The 15,688-nt window shown below is 31.6% G+C and overlaps 1 protein-coding gene across 4 annotated transcripts in view; it reads left to right on the top strand.

Moving 5' to 3' along the window:
* The window catches only part of HNF4G (hepatocyte nuclear factor 4 gamma), a 169,374-nt gene extending 160,105 nt beyond the window's left edge, over positions 1-9,269 (top strand). For all 4 annotated transcript variants that reach the window (XM_051970015.1, XM_051970017.1, XM_051970016.1 and 1 more), the window contains 5 exons: positions 525-612; positions 1,789-1,941; positions 2,624-2,860; positions 3,884-4,006; positions 7,169-9,269. In XM_051970015.1, coding sequence (XP_051825975.1) covers positions 525-612; positions 1,789-1,941; positions 2,624-2,860; positions 3,884-4,006; positions 7,169-7,290 — 723 coding nt within the window. In that variant the 3' untranslated portion in view covers positions 7,291-9,269. The remainder of the gene's footprint in view (positions 1-524; positions 613-1,788; positions 1,942-2,623; positions 2,861-3,883; positions 4,007-7,168) is intronic.
* The last annotated feature ends 6,419 nt before the right edge of the window (positions 9,270-15,688 follow it).

Here is a 15,688-nt window from a genome sequence, read left to right as displayed (position 1 = left end):
TTAATAAATGTTTCTAAAATGCTAAGGATGTGAATTAATAATTATTAATATGAATATAAAAGGTAGATATTAAAAATTGTGATTGGGAGATTGGGACCCTTAAGATCCTGATTTTAAGGCTAGAATCCCAGGATATTTTTATTATTATAGTCATTTAAAAAAAAAAAAAACTAGTGGACCACCTTGTACAAAGAAGTCTATAAAGTAATCAGCTTATTATTATACTACATAGTTTATTTGTTACTTAGTATGATTATTAAGGAGCTAGAAGACATAGTGGATAGAGTTTTAAGTTTGGAATCAGGAAGACCTAGGTTCAAATACTAACACTTACTAGCTATTTGACTGTAGGTAAGTAAATTAGTTTTTTCAGCTTGTTTCTTCATATGTAAATGGAAATAATAATAGCATCTAATTGATAGGATATTTTTTGAAGATAAAATTGTCTGTTAAATGATCTTAAGCCCTAAAGTATTGTATAATAATGATAATTAATAACAATAAACTTTGTCTTTTTCATTAAGGTCGCACTTTTAAGAGCGCATGCAGGAGAGCACCTGTTGCTTGGTGCCACAAAGAGATCCATGATGTATAAAGACATTTTACTTTTGGGTAAGAATCTAGTGAGTGCTATCATACACAAAGCCTGGCACATTTTCTTGTGTAGGTTTTGGATTAAACACATTTTTGTGTGATTAACTAATTAATAAAAGTTCCCATATATTTTATTATGATTAATGTATTTATTTTGGGTCTTAAAAATGAAGATGATTACTCGGATACACAAATGCTATAAATCAAGACTTTATTTTGTTGATTGTATCAATTTAAGAAAATAATGAAGGATGTATTACTAGTAAAAATTAAACTTAAAAGAGTGGTGTGCAGTTTTGAAAGGCCAGTTGTTAAATATTAAAAGCAACATTGAACATCAATAAAATTGTATAATCATGAAGCTAAATATACTGTTGGGATGGAGAGAAATTGTCATTATGCCTTTGTAAACTGCTTTATCCTGGCATTTTTGTGTAAGTGATTTTTTACAGCATACAGAAAAGGAAGTATGTAACATATTCTCCAATTAAGATATATTTTATATAGATTTACTTCATATGGATGAAAACCTCCATTTCTTCATATTTTATTAATAATGATTACCTGATGTTAACATTTCAATGGTTATTGCATAATATAATCCATCACTTGTATTTACAGAATGGGAAAATTAAAAAGTACACAGGGAGCATTCAATTTAAGTATCATATTAATCTTTGAAAGTTAAAACTATTTTCTTTGGCTTCTAAGAATCGTCATGCAATAGTGATTATTTGGAAGCACATCTAACACCCAAAGGAGTCTCAGCTCTTATTTTCCTTCAGTGTAACCTATAAGGACTTTTTAGTTTTTATATATTTTTCATTAATGATTTAGACATTGAGAGATAACTGACAGAACTGAAAGTTAATCATTATGATTTGCTTTCCTTTTCAAATTCTTAGCTAATTATTAGACTTTTCTCCAATGTTATCACCAGTGACTAAAATTATTTAAATACATGTGATCACATTATAAATATTATAAATATGATGTGGTCTGAGTAGTTTTTCCCTGATTTTGTGTGTGTGTGTGTGTGTGTGTGTGTGTGTGTGTGTGTGTGTGTGTGTATGCTAGTAGTTGGAACTGTTTGCTGGGTTCTTCCAAAGTTTAACCATTTTAAAAGTATTTTGGATTTTAAAAAAAAAATACTTGATGATAATATATTGTTTCTAATATGTTTTCCTTCTCTAGGTAACAACTGCATCATTCATCGCAACAGCTGTGAGGTAGAGATCAGTCGTGTGGCCAATCGTGTTCTAGATGAACTAGTCCGCCCATTTCAGGAAATTCAAATTGATGACAATGAATATGCTTGTCTGAAGGCAATTGTATTTTTTGATCCAGGTTTGTATTCAGAAGTTCTTCTTCCTCCCCCTCCTCTTCCTCTTCCTCCTCCCCCTCCTCTTCTTCTTCCTCTTTCCCCTCCTCTTCCTCCCCCTCCTCTTCCTCTTCCTCCTTCCCCTCTTCTTCCTCCCCCTCCTCTTCCTCTTCCTTCTCCTCTTCTCCTCCTCCTCCTCCTGCTCCTCCTCCTGCTCTTCCTCCTCCTGCTACTATTCCTCCTCTTCCTCCTGCTCTTTCTCCCCTCCTCCACTTCCTCCTCCTTCTCCTCTTCTTCCTCTTTCTGCTCCTCCTGCTGATCCTCCTATCCCTCTTTCTTCCCCTCTTTCTCTTTCTCCTCCTCCTCCCCCTCCTTCTCTTCTTTTTTTTAAAGAAAATCATAATGAAGTGATTTATTAAGTTGATTTTATTATAATATTTTTGTCATGCTATACTTTGTTTTACCTCAACTCAAATGCTAAAATATCTCATAATAATAGATTTAAAGGGGACCTAAGTGGCCATTATATTCAACCCTTTCATTATACAGAGAAGAAAACAGGTCAGTGAAGTAAATAGATTTGGCTAAGGATCCCCAGTAAGATTTTAACTCAGGACTTCCTGCATAAAATTTCTGAACCCTATCTGCCATACTGGCTTTCTTGCTACAAATCCAATTGGTAATTTCTTTTCTTTTTTTTTCCTCCAGATGCAAAAGGTTTAAGTGACCCAATGAAAATAAAGAACATGCGATTTCAAGTTCAGATCAGTTTAGAGGACTACATCAATGACAGACAATATGATTCAAGGGGAAGGTTTGGCGAGTTGCTCTTGCTCCTGCCTACATTGCAGAGTATCACTTGGCAAATGATTGAGCAAATACAGTTTGTCAAACTCCTCGGGATGGTTAAAATTGACAATTTACTTCAGGAAATGTTACTGGGAGGTAAACATTGTATAAACATAAGGATTTCTATGATATTCAATTATGCTATATTAAGTATTTATGAATTAGTTTGTCCTCATCTTTTGGCAATATTTATTTTACTCTTTGAAGTCTCTGTGACTGCTTATTCTTTCCTTTTTCAATGATAGTTATAATTTAATTTCCATATGTTTTGAAGAAAACTTTGTGATTGTGTAGATATAAAGATATTTGAAATATATTCAGATGAATACATGTATAGTTATGTCACATTTGTTCTACGTGAATTGTTTTCATAGTAGTTAGACCCTTCAAAACATTGTGAATATGATTAACTTTTTTTTTATACTATTGCCAAGAATGTGATAGTGTTTTATATAATTTATGTTCTGTTAATTCACAACTTTAAGGGCACTGGAATTGCAATGCCACATAACAATTTGTTATAAATACCTTTTAAAATTGTGCAATAGTAGCAAAAATTACTTAAAATATACTGAAAGAGAAAAACATAAAACATTCTATTAATAAGTTTAATGAAAGGAATTTAGTTAAAATTATTTATAAATATTTACTTTTATCTAGATTAAGTTCAATATAAAATTTCTCCCCCTTATAATGTCTACACAACTTTATGTGATGCATACTGTATATTCTTGTGCCCTTATTCCACACTATACAGAGGTAATGTTATTAAAATTATGTCAAATATTACTAACCAGAGGATAGTGCTTCTTAGAATTCCCTTAATGGCAAGCAAGCTCCATTATAATTCCAGGAAGAGATATACAAGGTCCTTTATAAATATAAAGCATTATAAAATGTAGTATTAATTTAAGCAGTGTACTTATAGCAGATGTACTTATAGAAGTGTACAAATAGGCATTGTACTTAAAATGGTAGTGTTCTCCTAATTTGCTATTGAATTCTCAAAAGGCAGATTGCAATAACAGCAATTTTTGAAATGCCAATAAGAATATTTGCTCCAAAATAAACTTGCTATCCAAATTATTACTAACACCAGAATATTCATTATATGTTTAGGTGCTTCTAATGATACTAGCCATCTTCATCATCCTATGCATCCTCATTTATCCCAGGATCCACTAACTGGACAAACTATACTTGTAAACTCTATGTCAACTCCAGTGCATACAGAACAGATCTGTAAGTACTAAATAAACTTTCCATCATAGTATCTCTTAAGCTTTGACTTGCTAATCTTTTGCATTTGGTGAAAAGCTTGTAAGATAGAAAGAAAAAAAAATTGCTTTCTTGTTTCTGTTTAAGGATTGGGTCATGCAGCAAATTGGTTAACCTCCTGACATCTGAATTTGTCTATTATAAGATGATAATGAGGCAGCCTGCCCTTTTCTAACTAACTGACATATTTATTAGGAGAAAAAAATGAGAAAATATGAAAATACTTTGAAGCTAAAAGTACTCTGTCAATATAATGATTCATTTTTAAAAATATTTTCATCTGATCCAAACACATAAAATCTATATAAGCTGCAGGAATCCACCACATACACTTTTCTATTGATGGGAGAATGATCATTTAATTTTATGACAGATATACTAAGAAGTATCCTTTTCTGAATCAGTGCCAAGATATGACTAATTCCAAATTCCTTAAAACATCCAACCTGTATATATCAAATTACTGCAGTCAATGAGATAGACGATTTCATTTTAATGTTTCCATTTATATTACTTTTAACTCGGATACTAAATAGTCAATTTCAATGTAATTTAATCACAATTCTTAAAAGATAGCAATTTAAGAAATTATAAGACAGGGGCAGCTAGTTGGTATAGTGGATAGATCACCAGCCCTGAATTCAGGAGGACTTGAGTTCAAATCTGGTTTCAGACACTTAACACTTCCCAGCCCAAGTGACCTTGGCCAAGTCATTTACCCCCAATTGCCTCAACAAAAAATAAAAAATAAAAAAAAAACAATTAAAAAAAAACTATATGACTAAACAGTTCTTTAGGATAACTTAGAAACATTAATTTTGTTTCATATTTCCAAAAATGATACCAGTTTCTGCCTTTTGTATGTAGGTCAACTGAAAAAGAGAATTTTTCTAACTAACCAAAATCTATGTAGACGACTATGGCAAAGCTATTCCTAAATGATCTGGGTTATTTGTAAACTTTGAAAATAAATCATGCCAGCATATTCATAAGTATAAAATGATAACTAATAGCACAGTCGTATCTTATCATTAACTAGAAAATTGATATTTTCCATATAATTAAAAAATATGTCTTGTATCTTCTGAAAATTAGATCTGCTATTCAAAATAACATTTAAGTCTCATTATTCTCCCTCTTTCTTTTTCTTTTCTTATAAACTAATATTTAATTAAAAGATCACTTTATATTTTTTCCCTTGTAACATTTTTGTTTTTGTGTATTTGACAAATTAAGAACCCGGATTTAACTTTTAAGACCTTAATCTCCTACAGATACATGTTACCCTATTAGATATCATATTGCCTCCAGACATAAATCCATAGAAAATAGCCAGAAAAAAAATAAGGCCAATAACATATTTCTGAGCAAATCTGTAGGGTTGTTTTTAATAGTCAATGATAACACACTGAAAAAATAGGGAATATTAAGGTTACTAAGGTTAACAAAGACTTTGTTAAAGAATGAGAACCATCTTTTTTTTTTTTTTTTTTAAGTAGCACATAGTAAGAAGGCATTAGCTGATTTAAATTCTGTCTTTGGCAACAAAGTATCAAGTTATAGTTTTTACAGATTTTAAATTCTTTTTTTAGCATCTTGGGTTTGGAAGACACTTTTGAGGTTATGTAGCATAATCTACACATTTTACAATTGAGCAAAGGAAAAGGATTTAACCCACAATCACACTCAATTAGGAATAAAGGAGCAGAGGCTAGTTCTCTCCCTCTAGAGCCCATGTTCTCTCAGCTATTCCAAGTTCTGTTCTCTGTCGAAGAGTGACCTGTTCTAGGTGAAAGAATCTATATTTTATGTTACCTATCAGCAATGACAATAAATGACTAGGAGAAATTCATTGTAAGTTACAATGATTTAGTTTTATATTAAAGTCTCACTTATTTCATCATAACTATAGAAGAATCATATAATGGAAAAATCAGTTATAGACAGTTTTAAAAGAAACATCCAAAAAGATGAGGAGAGAAACAAGAATAATGCCATTCTTTTTAATGCATTAACAAATAGAAATCATGTGTGCCTTAGCCAAAGATTTTTCTTCCAAATTGCTTCTTAGGACTGGAAAAACTGTGTGGTCTAACAGAATAATACAGACCTGGGTTACAATCCAGCCTCAGAAACTTATTAGCCTCAGTTTTTTCATCTGTAAAAATGAGCTGGAGAAAGAAATTGCAAACCACTGGATTACCTTTACCAAGAAAATATCAAATAGGATCACAAAAAGTTGGATGACTGAAACAATTAAATAAATAGGAGAATGAAAGAGGAGCTTTCAGTTAAAAGATCTGGGCTTAAATTCTGCCTCAGGTACTCAATAGTTGTGTGACTAAGTAAATAATTTAAACTTTGAGGGCTCAGTTTCCTCATTTATAAAATGAAAATAATAAAATTCATACAATTTAACTAGTGGGTTTTGAGAAAGTACTTTCCAAATCTTAAAGCAATATAGAAATATGACAATATATTTATTTACCTTTTTGTAGACAGTCATTTCCCATTTGCATTGTCAGCTTACTTAGCAAACACATCATGTCTGAACTATTAAAAATTCAGGAATACATAGAATCTAAATTAATAAAATTTCATTATATGAATGAGAAGATGGTAAATAGTTAAGATGATAAGTGTCTATGATTTTATGACTCTTCATATGCCAAGCTTTTCTACATGTAGTACTTAGAGAATTAAATACATATTTATTTATTGATTATTTTGTTGAGGCAATTGGGGTTAGTTGACTTGCCCAGGGTCATACAGCTAGGAAGTGTTATGTGTCTGAGGCTAGATTTGACCTCTTCAGGGCTGGTGTTCTATCCACTACACCAACTAGCTGCCCCCTTAAATACACAAGATGAATGTTAAGATTTATGACTTGATTTTATTTTGACTTGCAAACTTTTTTGTAGTTATTTATCTCTAAAAATCTAAGGAAAGCAAAAAACAAATAGCTTTCATTTTTTAAATTTCTACATTATGCAAAATCGTGTTTGTACAGCATAAAGCAACATATACTGGCATAATCCTGGACAATGTACAATGTTATGATGTGTGCTAAAATATTATTAATATTTCCAATCAGTTTTCTTAAATAAATTTCTACTTATTTTACAGCAACTCCTGAAACCCCGTTACCTTCCCCACCTCAAGGCTCTGGACAAGAACCGTACAAAATACCCACAAACCAGGCTTCAGTCATTTCACATCAGTCTATTCCCAAACAAAAGCAATTGTGATAATACTTATTGCTTTCTTTTTTTTTTAACATGCACTGCTTAAATGTGAATAATAGGTGATATTAGAAATATTTTAGAATAGTGATTAAGGTTAACCCTTAGGCAAGGGATTATGGTGCTGTTTTAAAAGGGTTTCCTATTATCTATTTTTTTTAAATCTTTGAAAACTTTAAGAGATAAACTAATAATACAACTCTGAGTTTGGATGTAATGTTTTAACTTGTTCTAAGGTGCCTTTGCACTGTTTTGGACCAGTTAAGTCTGATATGCTACTTGCAGATAACTTCTTAATATTCTTTAAAATCTGTAAATAATTTCTTCATAGAGACAAGATGCATAACTAAGTGTACTTTTTGTGGTGAATAGTCGACTAGAAAACCTCAGTTAAAACATGAAGGAAGGCTTGATAAATTATAAACTTCTTGATTAATAAATAAAGCAGTTATTGTATAATGGAACCAATTTCATATAACTTTGGGCATTGGTTGACCTTGAAGCCTATCTTTCACTCAACAGTTCCATGCATTTGATCCAAAAACATCTTTTGCTAGCTTTAACTTTGGAAGATTCAAGAAGTCTATTTCATTCACCTAAAATTTTCAAAGAAGCATAAGGAACATGAAATACTTGAGTTACACTCTGTTTATATGTCTATCTGCACATGAATGGGTAAATGTGTTCACTGATAAATGATTGACCCATAGTATTATTTGTCCTTTTTAAACATACTTTTATATGGGACAAAATCTTAAATTTTTAATGAAAGTAAAAAAGGGAATATCTATAGTGCTTTGAGAAATGTTCATAGAGAAACCCATTCAGTTCAGTAGATTTTCAGAAAGCACATGGCAAGGAGCCGAAGTGATAGCCTAACCTGTCATACCAAGCCATAGTATAGTTTCTAGAGATAATTGTGCTTTTCTTTTATCTGTAAAAAAAGGAATATCCTTGCACTTTAATCAGACAGTCCAAAATTCTTATATTGTGCACTTAGCAATTCTAACATTTTGTCCTTGTCATGACTGCACTAAAGGATAAGAAGATATTATTGGAGTGTCCCCAAAACAGTTTTCTACTTGTCAGTTCTCAAGCCCAGTTTGGGTTAGCTTGCATCCTAAAGGTTGCAGAAGAGACTCTGGCCATTCCAATGCTATAATTTTCTGAATGGCTTCATTTATATGTCTTTAAGTGAATGTATATGGCTCTTTAAGTGAAATTAAGTTCTGAGAAACAAAAACTTTAAAAGCTCAGAGAGATTTCATAGAAAAACAACAAAATGCCTTTAAATGATGTGTCCTTCTTTGTGGGTTGCTAAATATACCTGTAAAGTTGAGAAGAGAAAAATTATCTGAATTTATAATTTTTGGATATTTGTCTTAGAGTGTTTTCTTTTTATATGTGTAAGGAATCTTTGATCTATGTAGGTGACTATGCCTTTTTGTTAATTTTTGATTCTTTTTATATTGTTCTAGTTTTAAGACACATTGGAATATGACTTAAATATGTAATATGGAAATAATTTTTAATATGTTGTATAAATATATTCAGATACATTTACCAAGCAGCTAAACTATTGAACTTAAAATATTGGGTATTCACAACTCAATATCATCAGGGAATATAAATGATAGAATATTTTTATATACTGAACTGCCAAAATAAAAAGGGTGGATAAAGGTATATTAAAAGTTTCAGGATATTTTCAATTATAAATAAAGTTATCTATTTTATACAGTGCAAAAACCCTTTTCCTATAATGAAAATGAATAATTTATTGTGAAATATTGATTTATTTTATAAATGTAAAATTATTTTTATAAATTACCTTGTTAAAATCAAAAACAACTAGATTTGTTAAATGTTAAATTATAGTGAAATGAAAACATTTTTCCCCAACTGTGATACCATGTTGTTTCCCTAGGCTTTCAAAATAAATGAAAAAAAAAAAACAAACAGAAAAAATAAATGTCTCAAAAGGACTATTTTTCAGCTAGTAATAAATTGTGTTATTAGTACACTAATTTTCATCACTTTTTCTGTACCCACATATTGTTGGAATCCTTACTAACTGCTAACTAATTAGAGTTGATCTAATCTTACAAGAAGATGTTTTGGGCAGAACCTGAAACAAGGTACTAAGTAGAACTAATTAATACAAGGCTTGTGTTCACACCTTTACTCATTGGAGTTCAATGAGTTCATACCTCCCTTGAAACTCTTTGGGCCAGAGAGCACTATGGGAGAAAACCCATAATCCTTCTCTCTGGAAGGAGCATAAATAGGCCAATGGGCCAGTCGAAGAAGTTCTTGAGAGGAAGAAGCTACAAGTCAGGATTTCAGCAGAATTACGCCAGAAGCCCTCTCTTCAAGGCAAGACAGATTCAACTTGGTACTGGCTCTGGAGGCTGAAGAAAGCAGAGGCAGAAGCAAAGGACAAAGCGGCAAGAGCTCTTGGAACCAAGCAGAGAGATAGGCCTCTAAGCTAACTGGGCTATATTGGAGATAATAAAAGATCTGAACTTTTATCACCTGGCCGCGTTTTGAGAAGAAAAAGATCACAACAACATATAGAAATATATTTCATGAGATCTGATATTAGTTTTATTATATATGAAGAAAATGAATTAGTAAATTCTAAGTCAGACTTAGAAATATCTAAAGAAATCACATATACATGCATTTGTATTTCAATATTCTTTTTAAATGTTATTCTGCAAAGCCTATAATTTTGGCTTATATTTTAAAAGAATTTAACCTTCTCAAATTAATAACCAAGAAATACTTTGCTTCTAAATGTTTGTAGCATCATGTGTTTAATTGGTTAATTGGTTAGTTTCCTCTTTACTCTAACAATATCCTGCTTGACCCTATTCTTAACAATTCTTTCTACTGTTAAAAAATATTAACACATGTTTAGACTTTACCTCTTATTAAAATGAAAGTACTTACTTATTTAGTTATTTCACTGATACAAGATTCCCAGTCCCTGTGGCTCCTTTTGTTTTCCCATGGCTAACAGGTAATGGGAGAAGGTATATTATTTTTTACTGCTTTACTTGAAAAATTTCATTGTTCATCAATGTCTTGCTAAAAGTTAGTTAAGACCCTTGGTTTCTAGCATTTCAACCAAAGAGTAGATGCCAAGTGATATAATAGATTCTATAAGTAAAACACACACACACACACACAAAACAAAGACAAAATGAAACAGCACCTGCCCTCAAGAAGCCTATATGCTTTATTTAACACCTAAGAAAGCATCAATAACTAGTTGGGATTACGTGACAGCTTTTTTCTGTGATCAGTATCTCTCATTTGATATAAGGAGCAACTGGGGGAAAAGTGACTTGTTCAAGATCACACCTCTAGTAGGCATTTTTATGTCATCTGTAAACACAGTGAAGATGTCATTTAAATTATTATTCAAAATGTCAATCCAATAATTCTTGGTCTACCAGAAAATCTTACTTTGTTATTAATTCCAACACTACCAAATGGCCTTTCCACTAGATAATTAAGTGACTCAGCATAGACTTTGAGGAAGGAAAAAAAAAGCAAAGAACTTGAGCAATAGTAGAAAGACAGGAAGTTCTTGTTTTGTTCTAATAAGCATATCATGCATGGATTACTGATTTGAGTTAGCACAAATTGATTAGTATAAGCAGATGAAGCTAGATGTTTTAGTTGACCTATCTTTTATTGCAAAAGAATTTGTTTCATGAGTTCATCATGTGTTGATCCCATAACTTAATAAGAATTTTAACAGAGGTATCTAAAACCAGAAGGTACTTTCTTGGGAAGAAAGAGATTTGTCCTTACTACAGATCTTTAAACATAGGCTGGATGACCATCTGTTAGGAATCTAGTAAAGTTCATTCTTAATCAAGTTACAAGATGGTCAATAGATAGTCTGAGGTCTTTTTATTGTAATTTTGTGAAAATTAGAACAAAGAATTTAATTACAAAATTTTAGTATGGGAAGAAACCACGACAACTATTTTAATCTATATCTGAAAATAATCCCTACCATAACATACAACAGGGATCATCAAGCCACTAGTTAGAGATCTTAACTTTTTAAATGTATTATTGTTATGAACATAACAAACATCAATAAATACAGAGACGAAACGCTAATCTATTACCTTTCTGCCAAGAGGAAGGAAGGCTATTTTATCATCAGTTTTCTTTTCAAAGTACTCTTTTTTTTTTTTTTTTTTACTCTTCAAGATAAAATGACAGGCCCTCTGTATCTGAATTCCAAGAAACAAGTTACATTCCAATCTTTAATTTTTTTTCTTAAAAAGTCATTTAGTTGTAAGCCACTGAACCCACATGGACCAGTTCCAATCTTTGGAACAGGCTTCCAAAGGGTAATGTTTTTATTTTTATCTAATTGTCACTACCAGGAATTAATCCAGGAAAATCTCTAAATATACTTTAGGTATTGAATGTCCTAGGCTGATCCAGATGTGGGTTACAAACTCCTAAATTCCCAATCAAGCACTCAGGGTAGCAATGTGTAAGGATAGAACAGCACCTTTATTTCATCATGCCAAAATACAAAAGATGCAAAGAACTTGCAAAAGCTCATAAAAGATGCAGAGACAAATGCAACTTTCAATTATTCTGCAACCTTTCCATAAGAAAAGAACTAAACTAAAGATTGTTGTTTTAACATTCTTCCAAGTCTTTCCTACAAAAATCAACCCAAATCCTTTCCAAACAAAATCCTTCAATATCTATATTTCTTTCTTTAGACTACTACCCAGAAGATATGTGAAATTTAATATTTCTACCAAAAGTGTTCCCTTCCTTTCAGTCATTTACTATTTGAATAATTCATAATGACAGGAATGGTGATGTCAAGATCATTTTGTCTTGTTCCATGCTATCCACATATAATCATCAGTCAGTAATTTATTAAATACTTTCATTTATATCAGGTACTGTGGTAAAGACTGGAATACAGACAACAATTAAAACAGCAATAAGAACAACACATTCTTAGGAAACCAAAAGAAATAAGAATACTACTGTTGAACAATAGTACTCATTGGCATACATTATTCGAATTCTTTGATACTTCCATTATAAAAATTTTCATTAGCTTGAATCTTTCTTTTGTGAATACAGACTGCAGTCCCTATATAACTCCCTATATAGTTTAATACTTTCTCAGAGGTATAGTTTTCAAAAATGATTAACCTAGATAATAATAATATCTACCATATTTTACATTCTCACATTTCTATTTTGAGTTTTCCTTATATAAATCTAGTGATGAATTAATGTGTAATTATTCAGGACACATCCATGTCGCTTATCACTGAGATCTTCCTCAAACCCTTTCTAGCTAACATGGTAAGCACTAAAACAGCCTTGACCAATTGATTAGTGGAAGGCTCCAGAAGTAATATTCTGCTATCAGACATTTCTATGCTACAATGAAATGTCATAAGAGATTTTGGCTTATACATGAGTCCATTTTAATGAAAATGATCTTCACTTATGCAACTTAGATCTTTCAAAGAAAATTATTTATTCTTCTAAATGTATCTATTCTTCTAAATAAGAAAGGCATATGAATTATGAAAGTAAATTAGTACCATTATGTTAGACTAAATTTAGAAGAATTTAGGCTCATTGATGAGTTATAGAATTTATAACTCATAGAATCAAATATTGATGGCAAAAAGATCATCAAGGTCATCAAATCTGAAACTCATCCCTTTTTATTTATATAGGAGGAAATTGAGAATGATAGAAAGTAAGTGGCTTATCCAAAGACACACAAATAATAAGGATAAAACACATTATGGAAATCTAAGTCTGATTCCAAAGCCAGTACTTTTTCCATTATAAGAGGAATCTAATCCAATTCTCATCAGTCGATCAATTAAGAAACATTTATTATCTCTGCTAAATTCTGGGGATACAAAAAGTGGCAAAAGACTATCCTTGTCAGCAAGGAGCAGATAATCAAATGGAGGAGAAAACAAAAATAAATGTGTATAAATTATATACAGCATAAATAGGAAATGATTAAATAAGCAAAGGAAACAGAATCAAGAGGTGTTAGGAAAGACTAGTTATACTAAGAAATCCACATATAATTCCAATGATCATCCAGTTTTTGCCTGAAGACTCTTAATGGTAAAGACCTCATTATATTTCAGAGAAGTTTGGGAGCATCTCTATTTATTAGAAAAGTGTGTATTTGTTTTCCTTATATTAAGCCAAAACTATCTTCCTATAATTTCTTACATTGATACTAGTTCTGCCTTTCTGGGTTAAATTAAACAAGTATAATAATTATTCCATACTCATGGTTAGAGACATAGTGAAATATTTCTTCTTTTACAGTTTCTGAAACCTTACTTAGAATAGTGAACTATTCTAAATTTTTCTGTGGATTTGGATGCTCTTTTGTAAAGTTCCAGGAAGACATAATGTGCAAAAAAAAAAAAATTGAATACTTTCTACAAGAAGGCTCAAAGATTTCATTCAATCAATTATCAATATTTATTGTTTATTGAATTAAGTTTCTATTTCAAGAGATAGCATATATACATATAATTATTCACTGAATAACAAGGATCTTTTATGTTATATAACAAGATAAGAATGCGCATAACCTCTCATATCGCTCCAAAATAGACATTAAAAAACAGGGAGAAAATAGTTATCTCCATGGTCTAGAACACCAAAAAACAAAACAAAAAAAACATTCTTTTCTTTTAATTAAAGCTTTTTATTTATAAAACATATGCACAGGTAATTTTTTTTAACATTGACCCTTGTAAAAACTTCTGTTCTAAATTATCCTTTCCTTCTGCCCACACCCTCCCCTAGATGGCAAGCAGTCCAATATAGGTTAAATATGTTAAATCCAATATATGTATACATATTTATACAGTTATCTTGCTGCACGAGAAAAATCGGATCAAGAAGGAAAAACATTTGGAAAGAAAACAAAATGCAAGCAAACAACAACAGAAAGAGTGAGAATGCTATATTATAATGTCCAGACTAGCTCCCTGGAGGGCCTTAGGATCAGCCAGAGTTAGGATAAATCAAAGTCCTTGGTCTTTAGGGGAAGAAGTGAAGGAGGCAGGCAAACTGCCACATGGCTTGCCAAAAATATATCCTGGATTCTGAGGTCCAGAGTCTCCAGCCTTGTCTTGCCCCCAAGTGCCTCTGACTTCTCTCCCCAAGCCCTCCAGTCTTTCCTAGAATTACCTCATTATCACCTATTCAGCAGGGGCCAATCATGAGGACAACCATCATCTAAATATATGCTAATAGAGCCATTATCTTACATCAAATAGGTAATTAATCTTAAATGCTCTCTTGTCTGATTCAAGCACACCCTTTTTAGAGTTTCAGCCCTCTACACTATATTGTGGTTCACACACAGCTCCCACAATCCTATTTTTGCTCTTTACATCATTAACAACTAGAATTGGTTTGAATCATTTCATTGTTGAAGAGAGCCATGTCCATCAGAATTGATCATTGTATAGTCGTCTTGTTGTAGTGTATAATGATCTCCTGGTTCTGATCATTTCACTTAGCATCAGTTCATGTAAGTCTCTTCAGGTCTCTCTGAATGCTGATCATTTCTTAGACAACAATAATATTCCTTAACATTCATATACCACAATTTACTCAACCATTCTCCAATTGATGGGCATCCATTTGGTTTCCAGTTTCTTGCCACTACAAACAGGGCTGCCACAAATATTTTTGCACATGTGGGTCCCTTTCCCCGCTTTAAGATCTCTTTGGGATATAAGCCCAATAGAAACACTTCTGGGTCAAAAGGTATACACAGTTTGATAGCTTTTTGAGCATAATTCCAGATTGTTCTCCAAAATGGTTGGATCCATTCACAGTTCCAATAACAATGTATCAGTGTCCCAGTTTTCCCACATCCCCTCCAACATTCGTCATTATCTTTTCCTGTCATTTTAGCCAATCTGAGAAGTGTGTAATGATATCTCAAAGTTATCTTGATTTGCAGTTGTCTGATCAATAGTAATTTGGACCACCTTTTCATATGATTACAAATAGTTTCAATTTCTTCATCTGAAAATTGTCTGTTCATATCCTTTGACCATTTATCAATTGGAGAATAGCTTGAATTCTTCTAACTTAGAGTCAATTCTCTATATATTTTAGGAATGAGGCCTTTATCAGAACCTATGAATGTAAAAATGTTTTCCCAGTTTATTGGTTTCCTTCTAATCTTGTCTGAATTAGTTTTGTTTGTACAAAAACTTTTTAACTTAATATAATCAAAATTATCTATTTTGTGATAAATAATGATCTCTAGTTCTTTGGTCACAAATTCCTTCCTCCTCCATAGATCTGATAGATAAACTATCCTATGTTC

This window comes from Antechinus flavipes, chromosome 1 (genome assembly GCF_016432865.1).
Source record: "Antechinus flavipes isolate AdamAnt ecotype Samford, QLD, Australia chromosome 1, AdamAnt_v2, whole genome shotgun sequence".
In the NCBI taxonomy this organism is placed as follows: Eukaryota; Metazoa; Chordata; class Mammalia; order Dasyuromorphia; family Dasyuridae; genus Antechinus; species Antechinus flavipes.
The sequence above is the reverse complement of the archived record's forward strand: the minus strand, read 5'-3'. Positions and strand labels throughout refer to the sequence as shown.